At 44.9% G+C, this 27197-nt stretch overlaps 1 protein-coding gene across 27 annotated transcripts in view; it reads left to right on the top strand.

Annotated features, from left to right (window-relative positions):
• NRXN3 (neurexin 3) overlaps positions 1 to 27197 on the top strand; it is a 1668422-nt gene that overhangs the window by 169480 nt on the left and 1471745 nt on the right. For 18 of the 27 annotated variants that reach the window (XM_047738119.1, XM_047738137.1, XM_047738129.1 and 15 more), the window contains one exon: positions 15096 to 15113. The exons of the other annotated variants lie outside the window; for them this stretch is intronic. In XM_047738119.1, coding sequence (XP_047594075.1) covers positions 15096 to 15113 — 18 coding nt within the window. The remainder of the gene's footprint in view (positions 1 to 15095; positions 15114 to 27197) is intronic. 27 annotated transcript variants of the gene reach the window in all.

Genomic DNA, 27197 nt, shown 5'->3' with positions numbered 1-27197 from the left:
CAAAACAATTTTTCCCCAAATAATCACATGGTGTGCGAGCAACCCAAGGCATTTCCAAACAGTGCCCTTTCCCCTTAGCACAGACTTTCTCGAGCCTGCCCTCCCAGGCACTTCTGCCTGCTCTGTATATTTTCCTGGCAGGTGGAGAGGAATAGGGAGCTTGCCCTGGTCAATCTACACTCTTCAGTTATTGTTACCAGGGACTTTTATATTCCAGGACATGTAAACAATTCTCAGTACTTGGAGGAGTACAATCTAAAGCTGGGAATCCACTTAATCCTAAATGCCCTATGCTCCCTGGGTTTTAAACTAACATTTATTGAACAGTTACTATGTTTGTGAGTAGCTTTATCTTTTGTCCTGATTTTACTGATAAGGACGCTGGAGCACAGAGACTTTCCTGATCGACCCTCTGTGACAGACATGCAGAGGGACTAGAATGAAGTTCTTCAGGAAAACAAGAGAAATGAACAAGCTTATTGTAAAGTCACATTTTTTTAACTTTGAGATTATGCCATTTTAATTCTTCATATTAAAATGGCTTTTTAATAAAATGTAATACAGAAGGCATGTGGGTGGCTCAGCTGGTTAAGCATTCGACTCTTAATTTTTGGCTTGGGCCATGATCTCAGGGTCATGAGGTTGAGCCCTGCTTCGAGCCCCATGCTCAGCAGGAAGTCTGCGTGAGATTCTCCCCCTCTGCCTCTGCCCCTCCCCACGCTTGCACGCTCGCTTTCTCTAAGTAAATAAGTAAATAAATGAAATCTAAAAAAAAGGAATGAAAAATGTGATAATATAAAGCATCAGTTTGGGGGTTTCATTTTTTTCTTGACAAAATAGAAATAGTCATCCTGTGTTAGTTTCCAAAATTACGAAATTGCTTGAAATATAGGAAAGTAAAATCTATTATTACACTTATTATCATGGGCCATTGGTGGGTCCCCTGCTACTTTCCTCTTAGGAATAAAGTATTTGTTCAATTTTATTTGCTTTTTATTCCGATCTTTTATCAGAAGAAGAATTGCAACCCGGATGGACCTCTGAGATCATATAATTTATTTTTCTTCAGCATTTATTAATATGTTTTGATCGCGCAGTTTGACCTTGAGGCATTTCAACTCTATGTTGGTACAGTCGGGATCATATAATCACTGAACCATTTTTATCAAAGGAGCATTTTTTTTGGAGGCAAATGATGTGGGACTTGTAGGATTCCTCAATCCATTTTTTTCTTCAGCATACTTAAACCATTTTTAATTTTTCCAACTCATTTTTATTTTACTGAGTAGTTGTAACCAGATCACTTCTGCTCCATGTGTCTTCTATAATGCTGATCTGATTCATCGATCAGTTTTTTGTGTGCCTATCAAATTTTGCCTATAGAGCTTCTGCCATTGTGAATGTTCCTTTGTGGTCATTATTTCTACCACATCTCATTTTCTCACATCAAATTTGCCAGTCTAAATTTTGTCAAGAATGTTTGATTCTTCCTTCAATTTTTTAGTCAATAACAAATTTTACCGTGCGCATTTTTAGCGGCTGTCAGTTCCATTTTGCGTTGATTTTTTTCCCGACAGGTCTGATTTTTTTTATTCCAGGTCAATTTTTGCAGTTCAAAGACTCACATCTTCTTACAACTATAGTCAGCCTCTTTTCTAACGATTTTTTTTTTAAGTAGGTCTAAAACATACTTGAAGTGTCAAAAATACAGGGTCCAAATATCCAGTGTGGCAAGAAGAGACCAGTGACCCAGAAGGACTAAGAAATCCGCCCAAGGTCATACATCAAGTTCATGACAGAATTCTGCTGGGTTATTTTAGCATATACAACTCCCCTAGTTCAGTGAAGGCAGGGTCTGAATGTAAGATTGGGACGAGCTTGATGGTGTCTTCCCTCCTCCTACCCTCTCATTCCTTCATCTGAGCCTAACGGACCTCCCACCAACCCACCTCTCTGAGAAATGGCAGCTGGGGCCATGGTTTGAAGCTTCTTGGCTTCTTCCTGTTTCAGCCAGGCCTGCCTTAAGCTGTGTGTGCACTGGGCTGGCATGATTTACGAACAAGCAGAGCCAAAAGGGAAAAAAATCCTCTCTTGTGGAGAATTAGGTCAGTGGCAGAGTTGGGGGTGGGGAGGGAACCCAGACCCGGTTCTGCCATCTTTCAGTTCACCCCACTTGCCTGAAGCAGTCAGAACAGAGGCCTACGGTGCTGTTGGGAAGCAGACATCTGGGCTTGGGGGGCGAGGAGTGGGGCCGGTGCCCATGCCTGTGTTCTTGTGCAGATGTGTGTGAACATGAAAGCGGTCTGGTTTCTGGCCACTCGAGACTCCTCCCTCTCTCGCTGTGTTTGTCTGGATTACTCTAAGGGGGATATTAGTGTTGTCTAATAACGGCCTCAGATTTATCTGGGGATTTGTGTGATTAATTCCCAAGCAAAGTACGGCGGATAGATTAGAGCTCAGCCCGTGCGGTGGGTCTACACCCCCCATTCTCTGCCTCTTCTAATTGGTTTTGGGGGGCTCTCCTCTCCCTTCCCTGTTGTCCTGATTGTTGAAGGCTCTAGCATTTAGGCCCCCACTGTAAGGTGGTGGAAACCATTTTCCACCGCTGCAAAGCATGAGTGAGTGTCTGGGAGACAGAACCTCCAAGATCATGCTCTTGCTCCTTTTTAAAAAAGTTTTTATTTATTTGACAGAGATACACAGAGAGACTGAGCACAAGCAGGGGAGCAGTAGGGGGGGAGGGAGACCAATGCGGGACTCAGTCCCAGGACGGTGGGATCATGACCTGAGCTGAAGGCAGACGCTTAACCGACTGAGCCACCCAGGTGTCTGCTCTTGTTCCTTTATGAAAGCTGCAGAGATGTAGCCACTTGCTTTTCCCTCCTGGTTGCCACTGTCTTCTTAGGGCCGGATTGTTCTCCCAGCTCCCCTGTCAGGGCACTGGTGCTGCAGTGGGAGCAGCAGGGAACTGTGGTGCGGATGACCTGGGTTCTGGTTTTCGTGTCCATGTTGTCCAGTGGTGGACATGTCAGTGACCTGGTCTCAGCTCTGTGTCTCTCATCTGAGTCTCAAAGGATCCTGCGCCACTTTATTGCATGGATCACAATTACGATGAAACAACTAATTATCTGGTTGTTTGTGGCCCATCTCCCCGAGCTAGACCTGAAGCTCCGAGAGCGCAAGCCCCAGCTCTGTCTTGCTCACCTGCCATCTTGCCAGTGCCTAGCCCAGTCCTTCAGACATGGGTACGTGCTTCGGATACATGTCAGCGGAATGAACCTGTAAAACAGATTCTGCTTGACACCAGAAAATTCTTCCACTTCTAAAATTCTCTCCGTCTCTCCTATTCTGTTTTCTCTGAAAGATCACATCAACCACCCCTTTTTAGTGTCCTTACCCCTTTTTGAACTGGAGTACCATAGAAATTTAAGATTAGAAATGGTGATGAATAATAATAATTTAACTGAAAAGACACAGTACATGATATATAAAATATGGAATTCGTTCTAGGAACTCCCCTTCTGCTTGCTTGATCTCCGGGCTTCCTGACAGTGGAAGGCCACCCTGCCTGGCCTTCTGAGTTCCTTCTGCTGGGGTCTGCATCTTGTTGAACCCTTTAGAATAGGACTGGTATTAATTAGTAGGTGACATGCATGGTTCTCAGATTCAAAAATAATTCTTTTAGGTGAGGGCAGATCCTGTACTAATTTCACATGACAACACAACCTGCTTTTCCAGGGAAGAAGTCAACCTTGCTAGTTTCCTGAAAATGAAAGACAGGAGAGTGTTTAAAGGAAAGCAGAAGAGTTGATGGGGTTTAGTAGTGTGCTTCAGGGCCCTTTGCTTTTTTTCTAAGGTTCCCAGGTTCCGAGAAACTCCATTCTCAGGGCAGGAACCCTTAGGAAAGCCTTTAGGTGAAAGTTTCCAGCCAAAGAGCCAATATGTGACCCTCTCCTGAAGCCCATGGCAGGCAATGCTAATCAGTCATGACCCCCTTTTCTTTCCAAACCCATATGCAGCCTCAGACTCTTTTTTTAACGTAGTACTCCAAAAATGTCACCAAAAAAAATGGAACAAATGCGTGCTAGCATTAGGTATTTTGGATGCATTTGCCTGTTTTGATCCTCCTGACAAATGTGAAATTGATATGATAAAGCCCATTTTACAGATGAAGTTTAAGCAACTTTTACAAGGTCATAATAAATAGCAGCGCTGGTATTAGAGCTCAAAGCTTACATGCCTCCATGCCTCCCAAGGAGCCCCACTCTCAGGGGTGTCAATATGACCACGGGCCAGTTATGATGAAATGTTCTCTCCACTTAATTGTTGCTGTCCATCCTCTGTGGACCACTTCAGGGTTTCTCCAGTAAACAACTTTGAAGCATTCTCTGTCAACCCTAAATCCTGTATTAGTGCTAAGGGCAATAACAGGCCCTATAGGGCTACCCCATCATGTTTATCTACTCTCTTGGATTATTAGATTTACTACTCACTGCATCCTGGACAGCTGTTTTTGGAGTCTGCGGTGCCTAAGTCAGTGTCTGGCCTGTATGAGCGGTCAATAAATGTTCACTCTTTCGAATTGAACCCGACACAGGGCTCACTATGGGAACAGAAGGGGTGAGGATAAAGGCTTATGGCAAATGAAAGCCTTCCCAGCTGTTCTGAGAACCTCACAGCCAACCTTTTTGAAACTGTATTCCATGAGATGTTACTAGGTATTCTACAGAGGGAGAACTGTCCGGTGTTCAAAAACTTTGTAAGCCCGCATACTGTATCCTCTCTTGGACTTCGCAGTGTGTGTTAGTATAAGTTAGGCTTTCTGAAGTCTTGCCATAGAGAGACTTGTTTATTTTTGTTTAATTCACTTGTTTCTAAATTTATTACTCAACTACAGTTTTTGCATTGTTGTTGGCAAGGAACTCCTATTCACATTTTGCTGGATGTTGTATCTTGGTGGATTTTGTTTTGGATATGTTGCCTCAACTTATAATCCTTTCTCTGAAATACAGAGCCTGCTGTCATGGGTATTCTAATATATTTAATGAACCTTTTTTTTAATTTGAGAATAATTAATATACACTGTTATATTAGTTTCAAGTGTATAATATACTGATTCACAACTCTATTTCTCAGTGCTTATCAGGGAAGTGTATTCTTCTTTTTTTTTTTTGAAGATTTTTTAAAATTTATTTATTTGACAGACAGAGATCACAAGTAGGCAGAGAGGCAGGCAGAGGGGTTTGGTGGGGGGAAGCAGGCTCTCTTCTGAGCAGAGAGCCCAATGTGGGGCTCGATCCCAGGGCTCTGGGATCATGAGCTGAGCCGAAGGCAGGGGCTTTAACCCACTGAGCACCCAGGTACCCCAGGGTAAGTGTATTCTTAATCCCCTTTACATATTTCACCCTTCCCTGGACATACCTCTCCTCCAGCAAGCACCATTTTTCTGTATTTAAGAGTGGTTTTTTGTGTCTTTGTTTGTTTTTTAAATTCCTCATATGAGTGACTTATTTCATGTAGCATTATACAGTAGAAGTCTATCCATGTTGTCCCAAGTCTCATTCTCTTTTATGGCTTAGTAATATTCCACTGTATATCGACACCATACCTGCTTTATCTAATCATCTCTGGATGGACACTTGGGATTGCTTCTATCTTTTGGCTATAGTAAATATTGCTGCAGTAAACATAGGAGTGCACATATCTTTTGGAAGTGGTGTTTTCATCTTCTTTGGGTATATACACAGTAGTGGAATTACTGGATCACGTAGTAATTCTGTTTTTCATTTTTTGAGGAACTGCCATACTGTTTTCCACAGGGACTACACTAGTTTGCATTCCCACCAACAGTGCACAAGCGTTCTTTTTTCTCCACATCATATCCTCACCAACATTGGTTATTTCTCATCTTTCTGATTCTAGCTGTCCTGACAGGTGTTAAGGTGATATTTCATCGTGGTTTTGGTTTGCATTTCCTCGATGATTAGTGATGCTGATCATCTTTTCAGATGTCGGTTTGCCATGTATCTGTATGTCTTCTTTGGAAAAACATCTATTCAGGTCATCTTTTTTTTTTTAAATTGGATTATTTGTGGTTTTTTTTGGTATTGAGTTGTATAGGTTCTTTATATGTTTTGGATATTAACCCATTCTTGGGTATATCATTTGCAAATATCTTCTCCCATTTAATAAGTTGTCTTTGGGGTTGTTTGTTTGTTTGTTTGGATGGTGTCCTTAGCTCACAACCATCACCTCTTACCACTGGAATCGGCAAGCCCACACCAGTTTCTTGATATTTGCCCCCATTCCTCCAGGATCTAGATTTGAATGGTTGACCAGTGAGGGCAGAAATAATTGGGAATGGATGGATGGTGGTATGGGAAAGAAAGAGACTGAATTCAGAGAAATTTGAGTTCAAATCTTGGCTACTGTGTATGAATAAAGTGAACTTGGGCATATTAACTTCCCTGAACCTTGGTTTCCTTGTCTGTTAAGTAAGGGTAACGAGCGTATCTAGACTGGGATTAAAGAAGTCATACACACACACATGCACACACAGTGCTGCTACAGGTGCTAGCCATGTCGGAGGCCTTCATTAATCAGCAGAGATTATAATGGACAATGAATGCACTCGTCTTCTGGGTCATATTTTTAAGTTTCTTTTAAAATATCATTGTGAATAGGTGCCCTATTTAATCTTTCTGATACCAGCTATGATAGTGAAAAGAGCTTCAGGGAGGGTAGTTAGCATGGCTGAGTTCATGTACAGTGTGTGGAACAGCCAGGACTTCTATTCACGTCTTCCTGACTCCAGACCCTGCCCCTTAACCCCTGTGCTATAAACAGAAGGCAGGGAAATTGAAGTTGTCTTCATCTCAGCTGTTTTTCCATGAGGATTGACTGATTTCTTTTCCCACCTCTCTTACCTACCAAGATGAGGGACAGCCTCTCACTTAGGTCAGTCTGTCTCCCGATTTCCTGGTGTTCTGTGCGATGAGGTATGTACTACTATTGGTGAATCGTGCTCATCGAGGGAGGGAGATACCCATTTTCCTTACCTAGGAAGTTAGCATTTGGGCTGTAGCTCCTGGCTCTGCCCACCTGCTATGAGACCTTTTCGAAAGCCTGTTGGGTGGGAGCCTCTTGTAGGTTCCAGCCTCCTGGCCTAACACAGGGAAGTACTATTTAGCTAGAGATGCCTTTTGTTTGTGAGGCTTAAACGACTGGATAGAAGCTCAACTTGGCCCTTTGAGTTTACAAGGGGTGTATCAACAAGCCCGCAGAGACATTCATAATAACAACTTCTATAAGTGTTTATTGAACATTTACTCTGTGCCTGGTGGTGTGCTGAGATCTTTATATGGGTCATCTCATCTGACCCTCCTAACAGTCCCATAAATTAGGTACAGTCAGTTCTGCTAGAAAGCTTGTTTTGAAAATGCAAATTTGTTCCAATGCGATTGATATATTAGGGAACGATTTGAGCATAATAATTTTGCCTTTGATTATGCATGATTTTGTCCACAAGAAACACTAGGTAGAGGCAGAAAACTGCAGTCAGCTGAGCCTGGCTGCATAGAAATACACAAATTGCACACACCTCAGAAGCACTCCTGTTCCTTCAGTTGCCACGCGTGCTGTGAGCCACACCCATGCACATCTGGTGTTACAACTCTGTCCAACATCAGAGCGTCCTCCTCTCACTATTTGGCAACAACTCACAAGCTTCCTGCTCCTGCAAACACACTTCAAGTCTTTCCCGAGGGCTCCAGTGGTTGTAGTATTTATAGATTTCTTAACCATTTAACACGGTAAAACTGGTTCCTATCTTCTATTATGGGTCACTGATGAGGTTTTGGGATGTCATGCCCCAGCTTCATTTTCCCAATTAGCTCTGTGGTTTTTTACTATGTGATTTTGCACCACATGGTGACTTTTTAGGGACTTGGAATCCCTTTAGCTGACTCCACTGCCATTATTTCCATGTGGCCAAAGTAGAAGGTCAAGTTAAGCCATTAGACAAAAGTATTGGTAATAATTAGTGGCAAAGTCACGATTGGAACTCCAGATTGCCTTACCCCCCGCGTTTGTGCTCAAACCAAACCAAACCAAACCCTGTCGTCTGAACTGAGGTTTGATTGCATGTGGAACAAGGGGTCTCCTTCTCTCCCCAGCTGTCAGTCAAGCTCTGGTTTCTCAGGCCAGACCCACCACCAGTATGCGGGAGCCCCTAAGGTATTTGGACACAGGAGTAACCCAGCCCATGGTCGTGCCTTCCGTGTTCCTTCCTGCTTTGCAGCTGCTCCTCTCCCTGCTCCTGCCTCCCAGGCTGGCGGCCCCCGACACAGCAGCTATCTCCCTGCTCCATCTTGAAAGCTGGAGTTATTAGCATCAAAGAACAAAAGCAAACAGCACAGGGGCTGGGGTGGGGCTGGGGGTGGGGGCTCAGTCTTCTCCAAAGGCGGGTAAATGGGCTCTGTGTTGGGAACGAAGCTAATACCACCTGGCCTTTTGTGGAGAAGACAGCTCTTCCAGTGTTTGAAGAGCTCAGACATCGAAAGCTGGAAGGAGCCCCAGAACACAGAAAACCCAGCCGCTGCTCTGCTGGAAGTTTGCTTTAGCTCAACTAACGAGATTGTTTCTGTATTTGTTCCTGAAGTAGAGGGAAGAACCTTGTGCTCACTCTCCCCAGGGGCAAGAAAGGACAGGCCACTGGAGAGATGCAGTGCCTGCCTTTTTTTGTTTCTTTCTCTCTTCATGTTGTAGTTGGGGGAACTCCTCAGTTGAAGTCTTGACCTAAGGCTTGTGGGCCTGGGGCAGGAATAGATCTGGGGATCGGCTTCCCACTGGACAGCCTCTCTTGTGTCCACTTCCAGCACCGTGAAGATCCCTGTGGACATTGGTGTGGACACCCCAGCCTGTAGAAATCCATAACTCCTATAGATTGCTTTCCCTTGGCCATTTCTTGACACTAGTGTACACACATCAGCGGATTGGTCAGCTTTTGGGAGAATGGACCCCAGCGACTTTGGGGCAATTTAGGCAAGGGATTCTGAGTACCCGATTGTACTCTGCAAAGGAGTTAGTGGCAGGCATTGCCGGTTCTTGGTGCGAACATGTGGTTGGCCCTACGGACTCCTCAGATCCTGGGGTAGGGTATAGCTGCAGAAGGGCAGAGTGTATAGCCCAGCCAAGGACTCCGTTTGGCCAGGCCTATGGTCCTATTGCATTTGACCCCTTCCTTCTGCCCTTGGCTGTGCCTTTTTGTCACTTTTGTGATATGCCCTATATTCCTATCCCTAGTTTGTAGCTTGATGGGTCCGATGGTACCTCTCCTGGTTTGCTTTTTTATTCAGAAATACAGCTTGACCCTTTTGGTTATGCTGCTCTGAGTATGGGAAATATTAATAAGATAGAGCCTCCTCTCTGGGTCTTAGTTTCCATATCTGTACAACAGGATGAATGACGTTCCTACCTGTTAGGGTTTTGGTGAGAATTGAATAAGATGAGCTATATAAAGCACTTAGCAGCAGCCCAGAGAATATTCGATAAATGTGAACTTTATTATGAGTTGGTAGTGCCTTGTGTCAGGGATATATAGACATCCCATTTTATCCCTACATTTACCCTGACGTGTGATGTTGGATACAGTAATTGGCTCAGGAACAGACACATGACCTAAGCTAAATCAGTGAGAGGCTTCCCAGGGAATTTTACCAGAATTACCAGGAAACCAGCTGCTCTATTTTCTCTAGTGCTGCCAGGTTTTGTCTCTGTTACCACATGGGGACAACCCACCTGATCATGAGGACCACGCAGGAGAAAACAGGTGTTCTTAATTTAGTAGGTATTAAGACAGACTCAGAGTCCAATACCAGCTCTGTCACTCTGTCCATGGGCACGTGTCTTAATTTCTTTGAGCCTCACTTTTCTTGTGTGTAAATGCAGATACCAGTATCGATTGAGATGATCTATTAACCATTCAGTACATATTGCTGAGCACTTACTGTAGGCCAGACCCAGCTTAGAGACTGATGATAAAGCAGTGAATGAAATAGACAAGACTACTGTTGTGACGCTTGTATTTAAAGGGGGTTATAAACAATAAGAGCAGAGACCCATCCTGTGATATCAAATAGTGTTTAGTGCCCTGAGGAAGGAAAAGCAGGGTAGGTGGCAGAGAAGGGTCCCTATTTGAGAGAAGGTGGTAAAGGAAGGTCTTTCTGAGCAAGTAATCTTTGAGCTAATACCTACAGAAAATGAGAAACTGTCTTATAAGTGCCTGACAAAGACCATTCAGTCTAGGGGCTAGCACATGCACAGGCTCAGGCAGCACATGCTCAATTAGTGTTCGTTTCTTCTGTTGTGACAAGATCTGAGGACTGGCTCTCATGACCTTGCACCTTCCTCCTTCTGTCCCCCTACCTCTGGCATTCATGCTGATCTTGGTGAAAAAAATTTCTTTTTTTTTTTTTAATTTTTTTTTTAAGATTTTATTTATTATTTATTTGACAGACAGAGATCACAAGCAGGCAAAGAGGCAGGCAGAGAGAGGAGGAAGCAGGCTCCCTGCTGAGCAGAGAGCCTGATGTGGGGCTCAATCCCAGGACTCTGAGATCATGACCTGAGCCGAAGGTAGAGGCTTTAACCCACTGAGCCACCCAGGCGCCCCGGTGAAAAGAATTTCTGATGAAAATAAATTCTGGCCCAATCTAGCGAAAAATTCTGGCCATCTCTGTTAGGAATGCTGTGCTCAAAGCAGGGATTGGGACAGCAACCCGGGAGAGGAAGGATTTGACTACAGCTGCCACCCTTCACCTACTGTCTTCAGCATCACAACCAGGGAAGAAGTAAATTAGGGCATTTCCACCTTCACGAAGTACCCCACAGACACTTATTCAACAATAACCTCAGCCACAAGTGCATAACATCAGCACACGTATTTTTAAGTTCAAAAAGGAAACATGTTCCTATAGTTTGGGGGAGATCTGGTTCTTCTAACCATGGGGGAAAAGGAGGGACACTCCATCTGCTGCTGTTGTGTTTATAGAAGAGAGCTCAGTCAGGGAGCCCTCCTGCCTTACCCTTCATTTGGACCACATAATTTCACAAGGGAGGAATCCGAGCTCCCCCAACTCACTACTTAGACACATACAAACACACCCCCACACCCCTGGATAAGCTCTGGGGAGTGTGAGGCAGGCTGTGCAGCCACCCTCCTGGAGGCAAGGCCCAGCCAAACCTTTTGGGACCCCACCTGGTGAACTCTGTCTTGGGTCTGACCTATTTTCTAGGAGAGAAAATAGAATATAGATTTAAATGTAGTGGTGCTCTGGAAAACTACAGGCCCAGCAGTGTGAGAAAAGAAAACAGTAGGGGGGAGCAGAGGAAATGCTGATATGGGTGAGGATGCCATCTCTCCTGGATCAATCTTAGCTGGTCGTCAACTGCCTTTTCTTCTGCAATTTGCCCCCATTTTTCTCCATTAAAAATTGATATATCTACATGAATTTACATATTTATCGTTCCTCTGACCAGTCCTGGGGCTCAGTGCTCCTCCCCCAGACATAGACTCCAGGCTGAAGACCATTAGTAAGCACAGACAGAGGGAGCTCTGGGGATGGTCACCCTGGAAGTGGGACAGCAGCAAGGCATGGAGTCAGAAACACCCTCAGCTGCATCCTAGATCAGCCTTCCTTGCCTGTGTGACCACAGGAAAGACTTTTAATACTCTTGTCCTCTCGTATATGAAGGTAATAAAATTACAAGCTAATGTTGAGGGCTTTCTAAAGGTAGGTACTGTTCCAAGCTCTTCACAACCACCCTAGGAGATAGGGACTATTATCATACCAATTTTACAGATGATAGAACTGAAGCACAGAAAGATCTAGTAGCTGACCCAAGGTCTACACAGCCTGTAGACCAAGAGCCTGAATCCTGGCAATCCAGCTGTGGATCTTGCTCTCTGCGCCAATTCCTATGGCCTGGCCTGAGTCACATGGCCACACTTAGAGCTAAGGTGGGGTCATCTTTACCAAGCCGCATGGATTAAGGGTGGGAAAGGGTTCCCCAAAAGATAGCTGGGACTTGTGACACAAAGAAGGGGTAAAGCATGGACAGACAGTATAACAGGTGAATATGGTTGAGGTTCTGATTCCCTCCTGCCCCTGTCAGGCATTGCCATTTCATTCTGTTGGTCAGAATTGAATGTGGAGATCCAAATTACTCACTGCTTCTTGGGACAGGGGCCAGGTTACACTATATGTCTCTATTTCATGCTAGACACAATGCTCAGAACTGCCTCCAGCTCCCTGACACAACTAGAAACTGAGGCTGGACCCTGACCCCTCACTGAAGGAGGTTTTTCTTGGTGTTCTTGTTGCCCCTCTTTGGCAAGAGATGCTATATGTTTTATGCCCAGGGCTAGAACTGAGGCCAGTTAAAGCTTTAGGAGGGAATGGAATTTTCTTGGACCCCTGTTCCTGTTCTCCTACAACCTTTTAATTCCTCCTTGCCCTACTTCCCACTGAGGAGGAGGATGGGAGGAAAAAGACCTAAGAGAGGGGAGGGCTGGAACAGATCCCTTCATTCATAAGCAGAAGAGTTGAACTGAAATCACACACACACACACACACACACACACACACACACACAGAGCCTTAATTCCTGTAGGCTCTTGGTGTTTCCAGGGAGCCTTCTGGTCAACATTTCTTGATAATTCTGTCTGTGGTCATTCAAATTGGTAACAATCAGCACAGGTAATATTTATGCAGTGTTTGCCTTGTACTGAATTAAATGCTTTAAAAGTATTTAATCTTCTAACACTGCCATGAAGGAGGTTCTGTTCTCTTCCCATTGTATAGCTGAGGCAAACAACTCAAAAGTTCTGTGATTGACCCACAGCCTTTCCGTAGGCTGGGATTTGAACCCAGATCTGTCTGTCTCCAGAGTTTAAGATTATAAACACAATGTTCAAATGGGCAACTTAGTTTCGAAAGAACTTTGGAGTTCCATGATATCCTGCCTCCCTTGGGTGTTGGTGCTTCCAAGAGCATGTTTCCATGAACAACAGTGTTGAAAGTCCCACCACTGAACTCCCCCACATGTAAATAGTTTGATATCCTGCTTAATGAAAGGGTATTCTAACGACCACTATTCTAGGCTGTCCATCAGTCACAGTTAATTGCCCTGCTTAGTTATTTATACAGAGTGTTTTCCCTTCCCATCTCTTCTATTTTGCCACTTTTCTTCTTGCTGCCACTCTACCCTGAATCTCAAACAACTCACCAGAAAATCTGAAAGGGGGTGTGGCTGAGGAATGATTCAGAGCTCTCTAGAAGTCTCTTTGGGCAGATACAGCTTCTAGGGAATACAGGGTGTGCACTGGAGAAATGCTTAGCTGTTGCTGTGAATTTGCCCCTCCTGGATGTGGGGGCACAGCTCTGTTAGGTCAGCACCTGGATTTTCCTGGGGCAAGAGTTCTGGTGTCTATGGATCTTGCTGAAGCTTGACAAATCTGATTGCAGCAAATTAGAGGCACAGTAAATAAAACCCATGACTTACTCATAGGGTAGCTAAGAGGGTCTCCTCCATGGTTCCAGGGTGCTCACTTTAGCTATGAACTGAATTTGGGCCCCCTATGCCTCTGAGGAACCTGGGTTTCCATTGAACAAATGTGGAACTGGGTGGGATTCAAGGGGTCTAGAGTCTTATGTAGTCTCTGTACCTGAACTAAGTGTGTGACCTTGGACAAGTCTCTCAACCTCTTTCATCCCCCCACATCTTAACCAAAAATGAATCAAGCTAGATGATGTCTGTGGGTATCCCAGGTCTACCATTTTGTGATTCTAAGTGAGTCACCCGGGATTGTTAGGATGGCCAATAGTTTCCTGAAGCAGCCCCTTGTTCCATCTCCTCAGAAAGGTATATCCTTTCAGGTTGGGTCTAGAGGTTGGTTTGTTTGTTTGTTTGTTTTTTTAAGATTTTATTTATTTATTTATTTGAGAGGTAGAATGAGAGGAAAGAGCATGAGAGGGGAGAGGTGAGAGGGAGAAGCAGACCCCCCGCTGAGCAGCGAGCCCAATGTGGGACTTGATCCTGGGACTCTGGGATCATGACCTGAGCCAAAGGCAGTTGCTTAACCAACCAAGCCACCCAGGTGCCCCGGGTGTAGAGGTTTTGACAAAGCTCTGGCTTGCTTTCGATTTGGCTTCTCAGCAGGATTCTATCTTACATTTGAGGGGAGGAGGAGGAGATTGTGTTCATGAGGATGATGGGAGTAAACCGCTCTTCATTTTTTGAAAGTTCATTGGCTTAATTCAAATGTCAACCTTCCTAGGGCTGGATGTCTATTTGTAGTTGTGAAAAGTGATTTCAAATGGCAATTCCTGTCATTAATGATGGGGTGAAAAGCAAGAAGAAAAATTAAAGGGGGAGGCAGAATTTCAATTTGTGTGGCAAATGATCTACTCACACACAATCTCCCGCATACACACTGCTGTCTGTGATGAAGGATGGTCACTGGGAATACTGGAGAGGGAGGGGATTATAAATGTTTTGTTATCATCTGTCCTTCAGTCCTATGTCGTAAATAATGCTGCAACTTGCTCTCCATTCTCATGCCTCTTTTTCTTTGTTCCTCAAGGAAGTGGTTTATTATTTTTTCTCTCTGCGGGGAAACTTGCTTGACATCATGTCCAGTGTTCTGTATCTGGAGGCAAGGAGGATTTGCTTGGGTGGTGTTATGCAGAAATCAACCAGAATATTTTAACCAATATTCTTGCAGGATTCCAGTCTGCTTGACCAGAGCCCTATCTGATTCCAGGATGATATCTTTCCGGACAGATGTGCAGCTCACCTCTCTTGCTACATGCACAGTGGAAAGGGAGCTTGGTCCCTCGGCTTGCATGGGTGGTTTTTGGGTGAAGGTAGAACTAAGTGCTCAGAAGCTGAGTACCTCTGGGGTCTTGCATGAACATGATAGTCATGCAAGGGCACATTGCACTGTGTGTGTGTGTGTGCTTCTAACACTCTTCTTCCTTTTTCTCCCCCTTTTTCTCCTCTGCCTTTCCCTCTCTTTGAAAATGCTGCCACAGATGTCAGTCAAGGTCCAGGTGAGTCTCTGTGTTTACACAGCTGCCGTGGAAATTTCCCCTCTGCCAGATTGTGCATGGTTTGATTCTGAGTGAGACCTTTTTCTAGGGGCTCTAAACAGAGCAGAGATCTAAGTACACTGCATTTTCATTGATTTGGGTTGAGAAGAAATGCCTTGAATTGATGTATTCGTATTGGTTTTGAAAACCATTTTAAAACCAAAGGAATGTGATTCCCATGCTTATACAGTCACCTCCTTCTGATTAACATTTCTGGGTGAATCAAAGAAGTGGAAAATGAGCACTTTTGGAAATATTTTTTTAAAGATATCCTTAAGATATGAATTCTCCAATTTAATGGGCATTTTTGCCTTATCATATCTAGATCTACTTATCTTCTATAGCTTCATGTGGTTAAAAGTTGAAGATATGACATACTTAGCATGGAAAATATGTGGGTGAAAGAAGTCTTCTTTCTTTTTATTCTAAGAAATGGCTTTCTCCCCACCTCATAATGAAATTCGCAGTTTTTAAATGGTTATGTAACCAATACATGCTCACTGTATTAACAAAAAAAAAAAAAAGAAAAAGAAGAGGAGTGGTTTTTGTCAATGAACAAACGGAAGAGCCATTCTTATGCTAATTGTGCATTTCTTTTGCTAAAATGCACATTCATCCAGAGTTCTAACTGTAAGCATTGTCTGTGTGTCTGTGTGTGCACACACATGTGTACACAAATACACACACACAAGCTCATATGAGAGGATACAACCATATACGGATAAAAAGTATCAGATGACTTAGAATGATTTGGAGACTTTTCTAAACTGGATAGAATTTTGATTTAAGAGGAGTAATTAACGCTACCAAGTAAGAAGGGAATATTGTCATTCTCAGCTATTTTCACATACACTTTCTTGTTTAGTCCTTTTAATGTTGAATTCTTACAGTATCGATACAAGGTGTAGGTACTGTTATATCCTCCATTTTAATATAGTGGAAATTGAGGGCCAGCAGTTTATGCCATTTGCCCAAGGTTGTAGGGTTCATCAGTGGCAGCACTGGGATTTGAACTTAGGACTCTGTGACTCCAAAGCCCATGCACACTCCATTGGAACACACTGAAAATTCCATCACTGAAAATTTTCAGCAGTTGAAGGTCTTGTAAACATTTCCTAACTAATGGGACTATTGTCTATTTTTCTTTAGAGATAATATGATGTTTTCATTATTAGCAGTTTTTTTTTCCCCAAATGAATTTATCCTTTTTTTTTTTTTTTTTTTTTTTTTACTATCTAGAAGAATCAACCAGACTTAAGTAGGGTTTCTGGCCATTGATTTATGTGGTATATTACATAACATAAAAGAATAATACAGTTATCTCCCAGCTAATAAATAGGGTTTCACTGTCTTTGTTTTCTTCTCTCCACACCCTACTTTTGAAAATAAACAGTGTTCTAACTGATGCATAGGACAGCATTTCCTAGGAAGATTCCATTAGATTAATTTTGTATTTATTTATTTATTTTATTTATTTTTTTTTTAGATTTTTTTTTTTTTTTTTTTTTTTTTTGACAGAGAGAGATCACAAGTAGACGGAGAGGAAGGCAGAGAGAGAGAGAGAGAGGGAAGCAGGCTTCTTGCTGAGCAGAGAGCCCGATGTGGGACTCGATCCCAGGACCCTGAGATCATGACCTGAGCCGAAGGCAGCGGCTTAACCCACTGAGCCACCCAGGCGCCCCAATTTTGTATTTAATAATATTTTACTCAAATATTTATTGAGAACCTACTGTGTACCAAGCACTGTTGTAGGCACTAGGAATAGAACAGTGGACAAAATAGAAAACAATCGCTGTCCTCATGGATCTTTTATTCTACTCAAGGGAAAACAATGAACTATATATACACACACATTATACATATTACATATATGTATGTATTATGTATATTACATGCAAGGGTGGGTGATGAGCACTGGGGAGAAAGATGAAACTGTTAAAAACTAAGTTGCTAATTTATAGAGGAGTCTCAGGAAAGGCCTCCCTGTTAAGATGATGTTTTCTGAAATACCTTAAGGTAGTGAGGTAGCCCAACACTTCAAGTTTTGTTTGTAGAAGTGCCAGTTGGCTCAACCCCTCTTCCTCCTGGTTCCTGGCGGAGATGTGACCCAGGGTCCCCGTGTTGACTTGTATGTGTTGTGGGAATGAAATCCCGCCACTGTGGGGCTGCCTCTGACCAAGGGTAGGGGGGAGGGCGCCATTTTGTAATTCTCACAAAGCCTACTGGTCCTGGATGAAACAGTATGGTGGAGTGAAATGCCACAGACACACAGGCTCCTGTCTATCTTTCCAGAGGGGTGGAGGTCAGTAGGTGACGCTCCCTCACATCACAGCAACTGTAACTAGCACCTCACAACCCTGTTCCAATTGCACAGCCACTCTCTTATCTTATTCCCTTAATAACCCTCTGAGGTGTGTCCGCTGAGCCCCATTCTTCTGCTGAGGAAGTTGAGGCCAGGAGGTTAAATGACATGTTGAGGTCACCCAGCCATCCAGGAGCTGGGTCAAGAGGGGCTTCCAGCCTGATTCCATATCCGCCACTCTACTGCCCTTGAGGTGTCAGGAGCTGATTGCCAATCCTCTATCTCCCCACCCAGCCCCTTGGTTTTTGTGGTTTCTGAGCTGGAAACGGGTCACCAGTTCTGAACCTTTCCCTGGGGCAGGACAGGGCGGGAGGCCACCGAGGTGCCCAGCCCGGGCTGAGGTGAACTGCCTCCTCCCGCCTCTCGGAGCCACCCAGGCAACGCAGAGCCAGCAGGGTTGCGGCTCTGAAACCAGGTGCCTTGAGTGGTTCTTGGAGTTTTTTCCCCCTTCCCACAGGAAGACAAATTGGGGATTTTATGAGCTAATGTAACTGTTTACCCAGGGGTGGCGGGAAGGCTGTGAGGGATGATTGATCAATTTTACGTGCTGAGGGTGTCGGTGAGAAGTAACCTACTGGAAGCCATTGGCGATGAGGGCCCCCAAGAGGCACCTTCCCCAAGGTCCAGGAGACAGGCTGGGGGCGCAGAGAGACTGTGCTGGAAACCCTCAGGAGAAGAGGGGCGGGCCATACCTCCTGCACTTCCATGTGGGAAGACCCACGGCCCCTCTTCCTCCATCTGGTCTTGAGTTGGGAGGTTAGGATAATAGGGTAGCATCAGGCCAATGTGGTGAAGGAGAGGAGGGACACTCCATTCTGATTTAACTCTTCACATCAATCCTCCCGGGTGGGTATTACCATCCTCTCTCAGATGAGAGAGGCCTCAGAGAGGGTCGGTAACTGCCCACAGTCTCCGGCTGCTAGTAAGAGACCAGGATCTCACATCCGTCTACCTCTAAAGCTTGTATTCTCTCTCTTTGAAACCCTGGCATTTCCAAGAAAGAGCTGTGGGCCAGGGGCGCTGCTTGTCAGGGTCTGCATTCTTGACTTTCTGTGTGGTGCGTGGGACATAGTAGGGCCTCAAAAATATTCATTGTGCAGAAAGTGTGGGAACAAGTACCAGGGCATTGTGTGTCTGTAAGGTCCTGAGGCAGCTCAAAAGGACAACTATTTTACTTTTTAGAGGAGAAAACTGAGGTCCGGGGTGGGGAAGGGACATCTACCAAGGCTTGGTAACACATTGGTGGCCTGGAGGAGACCCCTGTCAGGCATTTATCACATGCCCCTGGCCCACTGGGATTTGTCACTGGTCTTCCTGTGCTGCCTGGGGTGTCAGTTGTGGGCAGTACCAGCCCCTTCTCTACCATGCTATGCCCTCTGCTCTCTCCCTCTTCCTGTGTGTTCCAGAACTCTCTGCCAAGGGGAGAACAAGCCCTTTGGAGGAGAGGAAGGATCTAGGGGGGCAGAGAACAGTGCTGGGGCCTGTGGGCCCAAGACCCCTCTCTTCCCCTCCCCCAGTGCCTCTCCCTGCAGCCACGAGGGGCTGCTTCTGGTGCTCCAATGACAGTCTTTCTCTTCAGAAGGGATAATTTCTCAGGCTCTGCCTGCTGATTAGAGCTGGAATTTAAATGAATAACTGTGACCTTGTGGAAGTGCCCTAGTTATTCAGAGGCCCGATGAGGAAATAGGCCTCTTGCTTCGGTCCGTCAGAGCCTTGGCAGGCGTGGGAGGAGGGGCCGCTGTCTGCCAGGGCCCAGAGGAGGTCCCGGCGTGCTGTTGCCCGAAGCAACTGACGGCCTCTGCTGGAGCCTCCTTCTGCCCGCTCTTGATCTCTGCCCTCGGTGTCTTCCCTCTCAGTTTCAGTCATCTTGGGGCTGTCCTGAGAGACCGGACCTGGTGATTTATCCTGAGCCCTGCCCTGTCTCCAGGGAGTCCAGCCTGAGGGACGCTGAACCTGAAGTCAGGACGCAGCACTGTTGTGTCTGACTTGTGTGATGGACACAAAGGGTTTGCCCTAGAACTTACCGCTCAGAGACAGACCCCCAGAACCACAACACTGGCCTCACACAGGAGCTTGTTGGATAAGCAGAATCTCAGGCCCCACCCCAGAGCTGCTGAGTCAGAATCTGCTTTTTACCAAGACACCCAGGTATGCACACATCAAGGCTTGAGACCCACTGACCTGAAGTGTCTGGCTTTTCCTCCTCTTTGGCGCCAGCGGGGCTGTGTCTACTGAGGAAGGTGCAGTCCACCACATGACTGCAGGTTTCTTGTCTCTTCTCCTGGGTACACAGCGCAACATGGCTCTGGGTACACAGGGGTTGGGAGGGTGACCAGGATTAGGGAAGGGAAAGGGAACGAACACTTCCTGGCCACTGAGTCTGTGGCCATCACTGTTCCGGCACTTTCCATCTAAGAGTTTACAAAGTGAGGCAGGGTAACTCAGGATAGCACAGGGTTCCCTCAGGGGCTCAGGGGCTAACTCCAACCCGTTGCCTCCTTCTGTAGGGCCTTTGAGCTACAGATGGCTTTTCACGTTATAAATAGTTGAAAGCAGTCAAAAGAATAATTTGTAATGCACATATTTTATGAAATTCCAATTTCAGTGTTCATAAAGTTTTATCAGAACACAGGCACGCTTCTTCATTTCTGCTTTGTCTCTGGTTGCTTTGCGAAGGCGGAGTGGAGTAGCTGTGTGGCGAGACAAGTCTAGAAGACTTACCATCTGGCCTGCTACAGAAAAAGTTTGCCACCCCTGGGTTAGAGCATAGACTTGGAGCCAGATGGCTGGGTTGACATCCTGGCTTTCTCCCAGTATGAACAGTAGGTGCTGTTTAAGTTAACTTCCCATTGTGGGTCCCACTTTCCTCATCTGTAAAATGGGGACAGTACATACCTACCTCACGTGGCTCTTGTGAAGATTACGTGAGTTCATGCATGTCAAGTCTTTAGAACAGTGCCTGGCACGTAGTAAGTCATGTGTAAATTAGCTCGTATTCTAAGTTAGCTCATTTGATCCTTTCCACACGTTTTCATTTCACACAGGTCAAGATGGCCTCAGAGAAGTTTAAAAAGAAAAGACATTCTTTTGCCTGTCCTGGTCTCCCACACTGTTCGGAGGCATGCTCCCAATGCTGGAGAAGTCCTCAAAAGACATCTGCTGGGTGCCTGGGTGGCTCAGTGGGTTAAAGCCTCTGCCTTCAGCTCAGGTCGTGATCCCAGGGTCCTGGGATCGAGCCCCGCATCCGGCTCTCTGCTCAGTGGGGAGCCTGCTTCCTCCTCTCTCTCTGCCTGCTTTTCTGCCTGCTTATGATCTCTGTCTGTCAAATAAATAAAATCTTAAAAAAAAAAAAAAGACATCTGCTATGCTTCCCTTGTGACACATTCTCTCCCATCCGTCCTGATCTTTATGTCCTCAGTGATGAGATCCCTCAGACTTAGATCCTGGCCACCACTTCTCTGAAATGAGGCCGAGGAATCCCAAAGAGTGGAGGGAGGCAAGGGGACCGATATTCACAGAGGTCCCACTGTGTGCCAGGCACCCGTCATGGATGAGGAACCTAGGGCTCCAAGACGTTACCTTTGCCCAGGGTCAGGACCAGGTATGGTAGGTACCAGGATTGAAACACTTAGCAGGGATTTCTGTCCTGTCATTCTGTTTCCTTCTGGTTCTGCTACTTTCCCTGGGGGTTGTGTGGCCTTGGGTAAGTCATGAAACATCTCTGGGCGTTAAGGGTCTTTTCTTTGATGTGAAGGGCTTGAATCAGATGGCCTCTCAGGCTTCTTTCATTCTGAGGATCCATGACTAGATGGATGAGATGCTCAGGCAATAGCAATCAGGAAAGTGCCTTCTCTTTTACGGAAGACGTAAGGCTCCTAACTCCAGTGCTAACCATAACATATTTTGTCTTTTCCTTCCTCTTCTTTTGGGCAATAGCCCCATTTGCTTTTCTCCTTTATTTATTAGGGAAAACACATGGCATTCACTGAGCTTGTATTTTGAGCCAGGAGTTAAATTCTATTTTGGCATGCATCATTTAATTCTTTTGACAGCCTCAGGAGGTAGATTTTGTTAATAGACCCATTCCACACACAAGCAAATTGAGGCTCAGGAATGTCCACTCACCAGTTTTATCCAGTAAAAAGTGGCAGAGCAGGATGCAAACCCTGGTGTGTCTGTCCCGAGAGATGACTCATGGTGAGTTCCAGCAGGACATACACTCCACAGAGGTACACTCCTGTTCACTCTTTCTGTGCTCTGGGTCCAGATCAGTGCCAGTATGTAGTGGGAATGGAATAATAAATACTGGGTCAGTGAATAAATAGTGCTTGGGACTCAGCTCTTAGTTTTACTCCTCACTTCTCTGAAAAAAAGTCTGCTTTTTGTATAGGGGTTCACCCTGAGACGGGAGGTAATCGAATTTTATTCAGTGCCCATCTTGGGCTCGGGTCAGTGGAGGATGCAGGCAGTGGGAAATCCACCAGGGCTGTGTGTAATTGGATTGGAAGGGGGCCCTTGGCTGGGCTGACAGTGATCAGCTTCCAGCCAGTTGCCCACAGGGGCCTAGGAAGACCCCCTTGGCTGCTGTAGCTCTTCTTGATGAATAAGTGTGAGTAGGGAGCTGCTTCCCAGCCTGCCTCCAGCTGTAGCTAAGTTAAGGAAGCAGACCACTGGGCCTTAGTGCCTTTTTCTAGAATATTTTAAAATCATGATCTTTACTGTCTTGGCAAGGCAGACCCGCTGGGATGCTGGTTAGGGTCCTGGTTTTTTTCTCAGTTCTGGACTGCAAAGTCAGAGTTAGAGCTGGAAAGATTCATTAGAAATATCATGTAGTCTCAGTGGGATAGTACTGTTCCCGCCCCTGGTCCTGCCAAACATGTGCAGTGTACATTTATTGCTCGATGATGCATGGGCATTGGTGGCTTTAAGGAGAAGCAATGCATGCTGAATACATTGTAGTGTACAGAAGAGTCTGATTCAAACATTTGTATCCCCAAAATACCATCGGTGAGACCACAGAGAAACTCTTCTAGACCAATTCCCTCCTTGTACAGGTGGGAAACTGAGGCCAGAGAACTTCCATGTAACTCGGTTAAATCATACAGCTCGGTTATGACAGCCTCGGAGACCCTCCCCCTCTGTAGACCTACCTAGCAAGGTCTGGGAAGGACCTGGGCTGAGCTTGTCAGTTTGTGGGGCTGGGTCTCAGAAGGAGTTGGGAGATGGAATACAGCTGAGAGTTGGGGACAGTGGGTCCCTTGTGGACCATGGAGGGAAGCCTTGGGGGCTGCACTGGGAAGGTGGTCTGCTAATGCCGCCACTTTGTTGGAAAACTGGCATTGGCGAGACGTGGGAGGCGGGGCAGAGAGAAGACCCAGATGTACCAGTCTTCTGAATAATAAGAGCCGTGACTACCTCCTTTCAAGCCCTTTCTGTGTTCCCTAAGAAGTGCTAAGTGCTGCCCATACATGGTTACACATGATTGTCACAGTGATCCTGAGAAGATAGTTTCCTGGAAGGAGGCACGGAAGAGCTAACCGGCTCAGAATCCCATGGCTAGTAAGAGGTAGAGCTGGGATCTGAATTCAGGTTTTGGAGGATTTAGAGCAGTGGTTTGTAAAGTTTGGTAAGCATCAGAATCACCTGGAGAACTAATAACGGAGATCCAGGCTCATTAAAGTAAGACATTTCCTCCAGGGAATTCTGATATGACCAAAGTTTGAGAACCACTCTTTTAATGAAGGTGATCTGGAAGGTAAAGGAACTTAACGCTCCAGCATTAACCACTATTTTCTACCTTTTAAACATTAAAGGAAGACAGGAAGTTAGGGGGGCAGGTGGAAGGAAGGATGGAATGAATGACCCCACTACTTCAAGCTCCAGTGGCATCTTAGGTGATGGGGCTTGTAGAACCATCATCATAATACATTACAGTCAGTTGTGTATTGTCCCCCACAAGCCTCTTCGCTGACCACTGTGGGCTTTTGAAGGACATGGAGTGTCTTACTTTTCGAGAACAGAGATGTATCCATGCCTGAGTCCCCACTACCTACCACATTGTATGTCCTCATAAAACTTTATTGTTAGAAACAGCATTTCAGGGATGGAAAAGGATCCAAAATGTTTTCAAGGCTCTCTGTGCACCTGATGTTTGAATCTTTTTCTATAAGGTTTCATTCAGACTTGGCTTGAACCCCTACAGTGATGAGAAGCTCATTGCTCCTTTTGCCGTTCCATCCCGTTCTAAAGAGCACTGAATGTTCCAAAGCCTTCCTTATTCTGACTCACTCTAGCTTTTACCACCTGTATTGCTTCCAGCCCTTGGAGACACACGGAATAGATCTAATTACACTCCCAGTGTTTGAAGACAGGGCTTTTGGTCTTTAAGGATTTTTTTTTTTTCCCCTAAAGGCCAAAACATCTCCAGTTTCCTTGGGCATTCTCATACAAGGGTTTTAAGTTCTTTCATCCAGGTCATTGCTTTCTGAAAAATTATTATTATTTTTTGCATCGTTTCCAAAGAAGCATGCCCATGCCACAAACAGTATTATGGACGTATCCCCAGCCAGTTCATTATAGAGTGATCCCACTGCTCCCCTTTTCTAGACTTCCTACGTCTATTAATGGTGGCACCAAATACCTTTCCTTATTATTTTAATGACTATAGCATGATGTTGAACTAAAGTCATTGAAGATCTTGACTATTTTTTTTTAAGATTTTTATTTTTATGAAGGAGAATGATTTGAGGGGAGAGGTAGAGGGAGAGGTAGAGTGAGAAGCAGACACTCTGCTGAGCAGGGAGCCTGATGTGGGGCTCGATCCCAGGACCCTGGGATCATGATCTGAGCCCAAGGCAGATGCTTGATGGCTGAGCCACTCAGGTGCCCCTTGACTAATTCTTGTGCACTGCTCCTAAACCATTTCTCTCCCCTTCCTAACACTGTGCGATGGTTTATTTGACTTCGTTGGATCATTCTTTGATTTTGTTCAATTCAGCCCTGGATTTTTAAAATCCAACACGCCATGATGTGTTAGGGTAAGATTCGTTCATCTAGCACATCAGCTGCCCTTCCAGCTTCATGTCATTTATGAATAAAGAGCAGTTTTAGAGAAGTTCATGACAGTTGGAGTGTAAGAACATCTCCTTTGGGAAGAGTCTTTTCTAAAAGCCACAGTCACTGATCTTTTAACCCTTAGGGTGATAAGCATGACTGCCTCCATTTCTCTTCTTTGTATTGTATTCATGCAGGAGAAAACCCCAACCCACCTCCCCACCCCCCAAGAGATGGAATAGGTTGGGAAGGTGATGCATATTTTCCTCAACCCTATGGCTATACCCTGCAGGGGCTATTGGTGATTCATGGGTGACACTGGAAGAAATACTTTCTATTCAGTCCAGCCGCCAGGCTGTAGGAACAAAGTTGGTGTAGAGGCAAACAGTGAGTGCACTAGGATAGTTATATCCTACAAAGGGCTTAGTGGTGAGAAAGGCACACAGTGGCATCATGGAAGGGCAAATCCAGATGCTGGGACCTGGGTGGCTCCTGCCTTGGAGAGTTAAGCACAGGCTCTCTTTGTCATCAGTCTGACTATTCAGTTCATCCCCAGTACTGTTCAAGGCTCATGGAAAGGCCAGAAACATATATGTAAATAGGTGATTGTCCCAAGTGCTCAGATCACTGTTAGATGATTGACAGAAGCTTTGTTTAGTCTCTACCTTTTTGATTCTGGGTGGTGATCTGAGAGTATTAGTTTGAACCATTTAAAATAGTCATTTTTATAGGCCAAAAGTAGTCAATTATCAGTTTGGTATGAGTCAACCCAATAGTTTCTTGGCCTCATTGAAGATCATCTTGGTTCATAAAGGCATAGTGTCTTTGAGTTGGAATGGATTCTTGGTAGTTTATCTCCAAAAACCCTACTCTGACTCTCTTCTACCACATTTCTGGCACATGAGGCTTCCCCTATTACTTGACTCTGTGTTCTGGCCAAATATGCTTGCCCCCATATCTTGCATGTTCAACTTTAAAAATACTTGGAGGAAGTTGTTGTGTCTTTTTCTAGCTTGTTCCAGTTCAGGCTGTGTGTGACATGCTTCTGGACTCCCCGATTTTCTTCTCCTTTGGACACATTTTGCCTTGTCAATGTCCTTCCTAGTGTATGGCACCATTCTCTGAACCAAAACCCTAGGTTTGGTACATTCCATGTTGAGAAGAGGTAGCACTATTGTCTTCTTTTTATTTTGAGGAGAAGTGGGGGATTGTGCTTAAGTGTCAGAATTTACATTTGTCCCTTAAGATTCAATCTCACTTTTTCCTGCTCATATCCTTTTGGACCTTGATTTTATTATCTAACAAATTAGCTATTCCTTTCAGCTTTAGTTCATCACAACATCCAGACACATGCCAATTAATGTTTTTAGCCAGGTGACTCATCAGAATGTTGAGCAGGCCTAAGTTCTGATACAAGCTATTAGTGAAGCCCTGATAGAACAAGGACATTGAAATCCATGACGAAGGTCAGGGAATTGCCCAGGGAAGGGCTGGTCTTGGGCACAGTTATGGAAGTAGATGGAGGTTTCTTTCAGACCTACTCTTCCTTTAAATGTTCCTCTCCCCTGTCCTGCCCTGTCTCCTGAGTCCTTTCTCCTATACACAGTGGCAGGCTTCCTCAACCTGTGACTTCATGTCACTGTCCTTCCTGTACATACGAGTCCCCGTGCTGCCCTTGTCTTTGAAGGAAGATCTTTAGTTTGGCTTTCTGATGACATCACATGTGGAGTGGGGTCAATGGCTGGAGACCCCAAGTGTGTCTCCTGTTCAGGTTTGCATTTTAATGAGGGGAGATGGCTTAATAACCCTAAGAAATGCCTCCAAAGGAAAAGCTTCATGTTTTAGTAGAATCTTGGGGTGGGGCTTAGGGAGAGGGAGATAGTGGCCTTTCAAAAGGACTCCCTGCAGTATTCCTTATATCATGCTGGACCAGAGTCATAAATGAAGTTGAGTTAGTATTCAGGCATATTTTCTGCTGCTGAATTCTCCAAGACATGTCTCCTCCTTTCTCCACCAGCACTGAAGGAGGCCGGGTAGCTAGTGTTATGGTTATCATCGCCGTCTGGAGAGTCCATCTGCTGGCTTAGAATCCTCACTTCACCCCGCACTAATTAGTGTGACTTTGGTTCTAGACCTTGGTTTCCTTACCTGTAAAATCAAAATCATAGCAATGCCTTTCTTATAGAGTTATATTTAATGAGGTGACATATAGCCGTGCCTTGTCTATATGAACCATCAGCAGCTATTAGGGGCTGTCATTATTCTTTTTCCCAAGATCATGAAATTTCCTCTTTTAAGTGCTTAAAATGTTAACATGTGAATTTCTTCTTTCTCCTTCTTTTCCAAATTCCCAGTCAGCTTATAGCCACAGTCACTTGTGGCTTCTCTTCGTTGGGTCCCACCCCCTACCACATTCACGATCTCCTTAGTTCCTCTGGAAATATCGATGAATGTTTCTATTACCTTCTGATTTTATGTAATTACTCTTTTAAAAAGTCCTTGTGGCTTCATAAGAATTCAACGTTAGCACTTGGCACTTATAGCAATTAGTGACATTTAATTTCTCTACTTCAGTATGGAAAAAGAAATGATATATGTGGATTTTAAACGGGGATAAAAGTTACCCTGAA

The sequence above is a fragment of the Lutra lutra genome, chromosome 7, assembly GCF_902655055.1.
Source record: "Lutra lutra chromosome 7, mLutLut1.2, whole genome shotgun sequence".
Taxonomy (NCBI): domain Eukaryota; kingdom Metazoa; phylum Chordata; class Mammalia; order Carnivora; family Mustelidae; genus Lutra; species Lutra lutra.
This window is presented reverse-complemented; position numbering and strand designations above follow the sequence as displayed.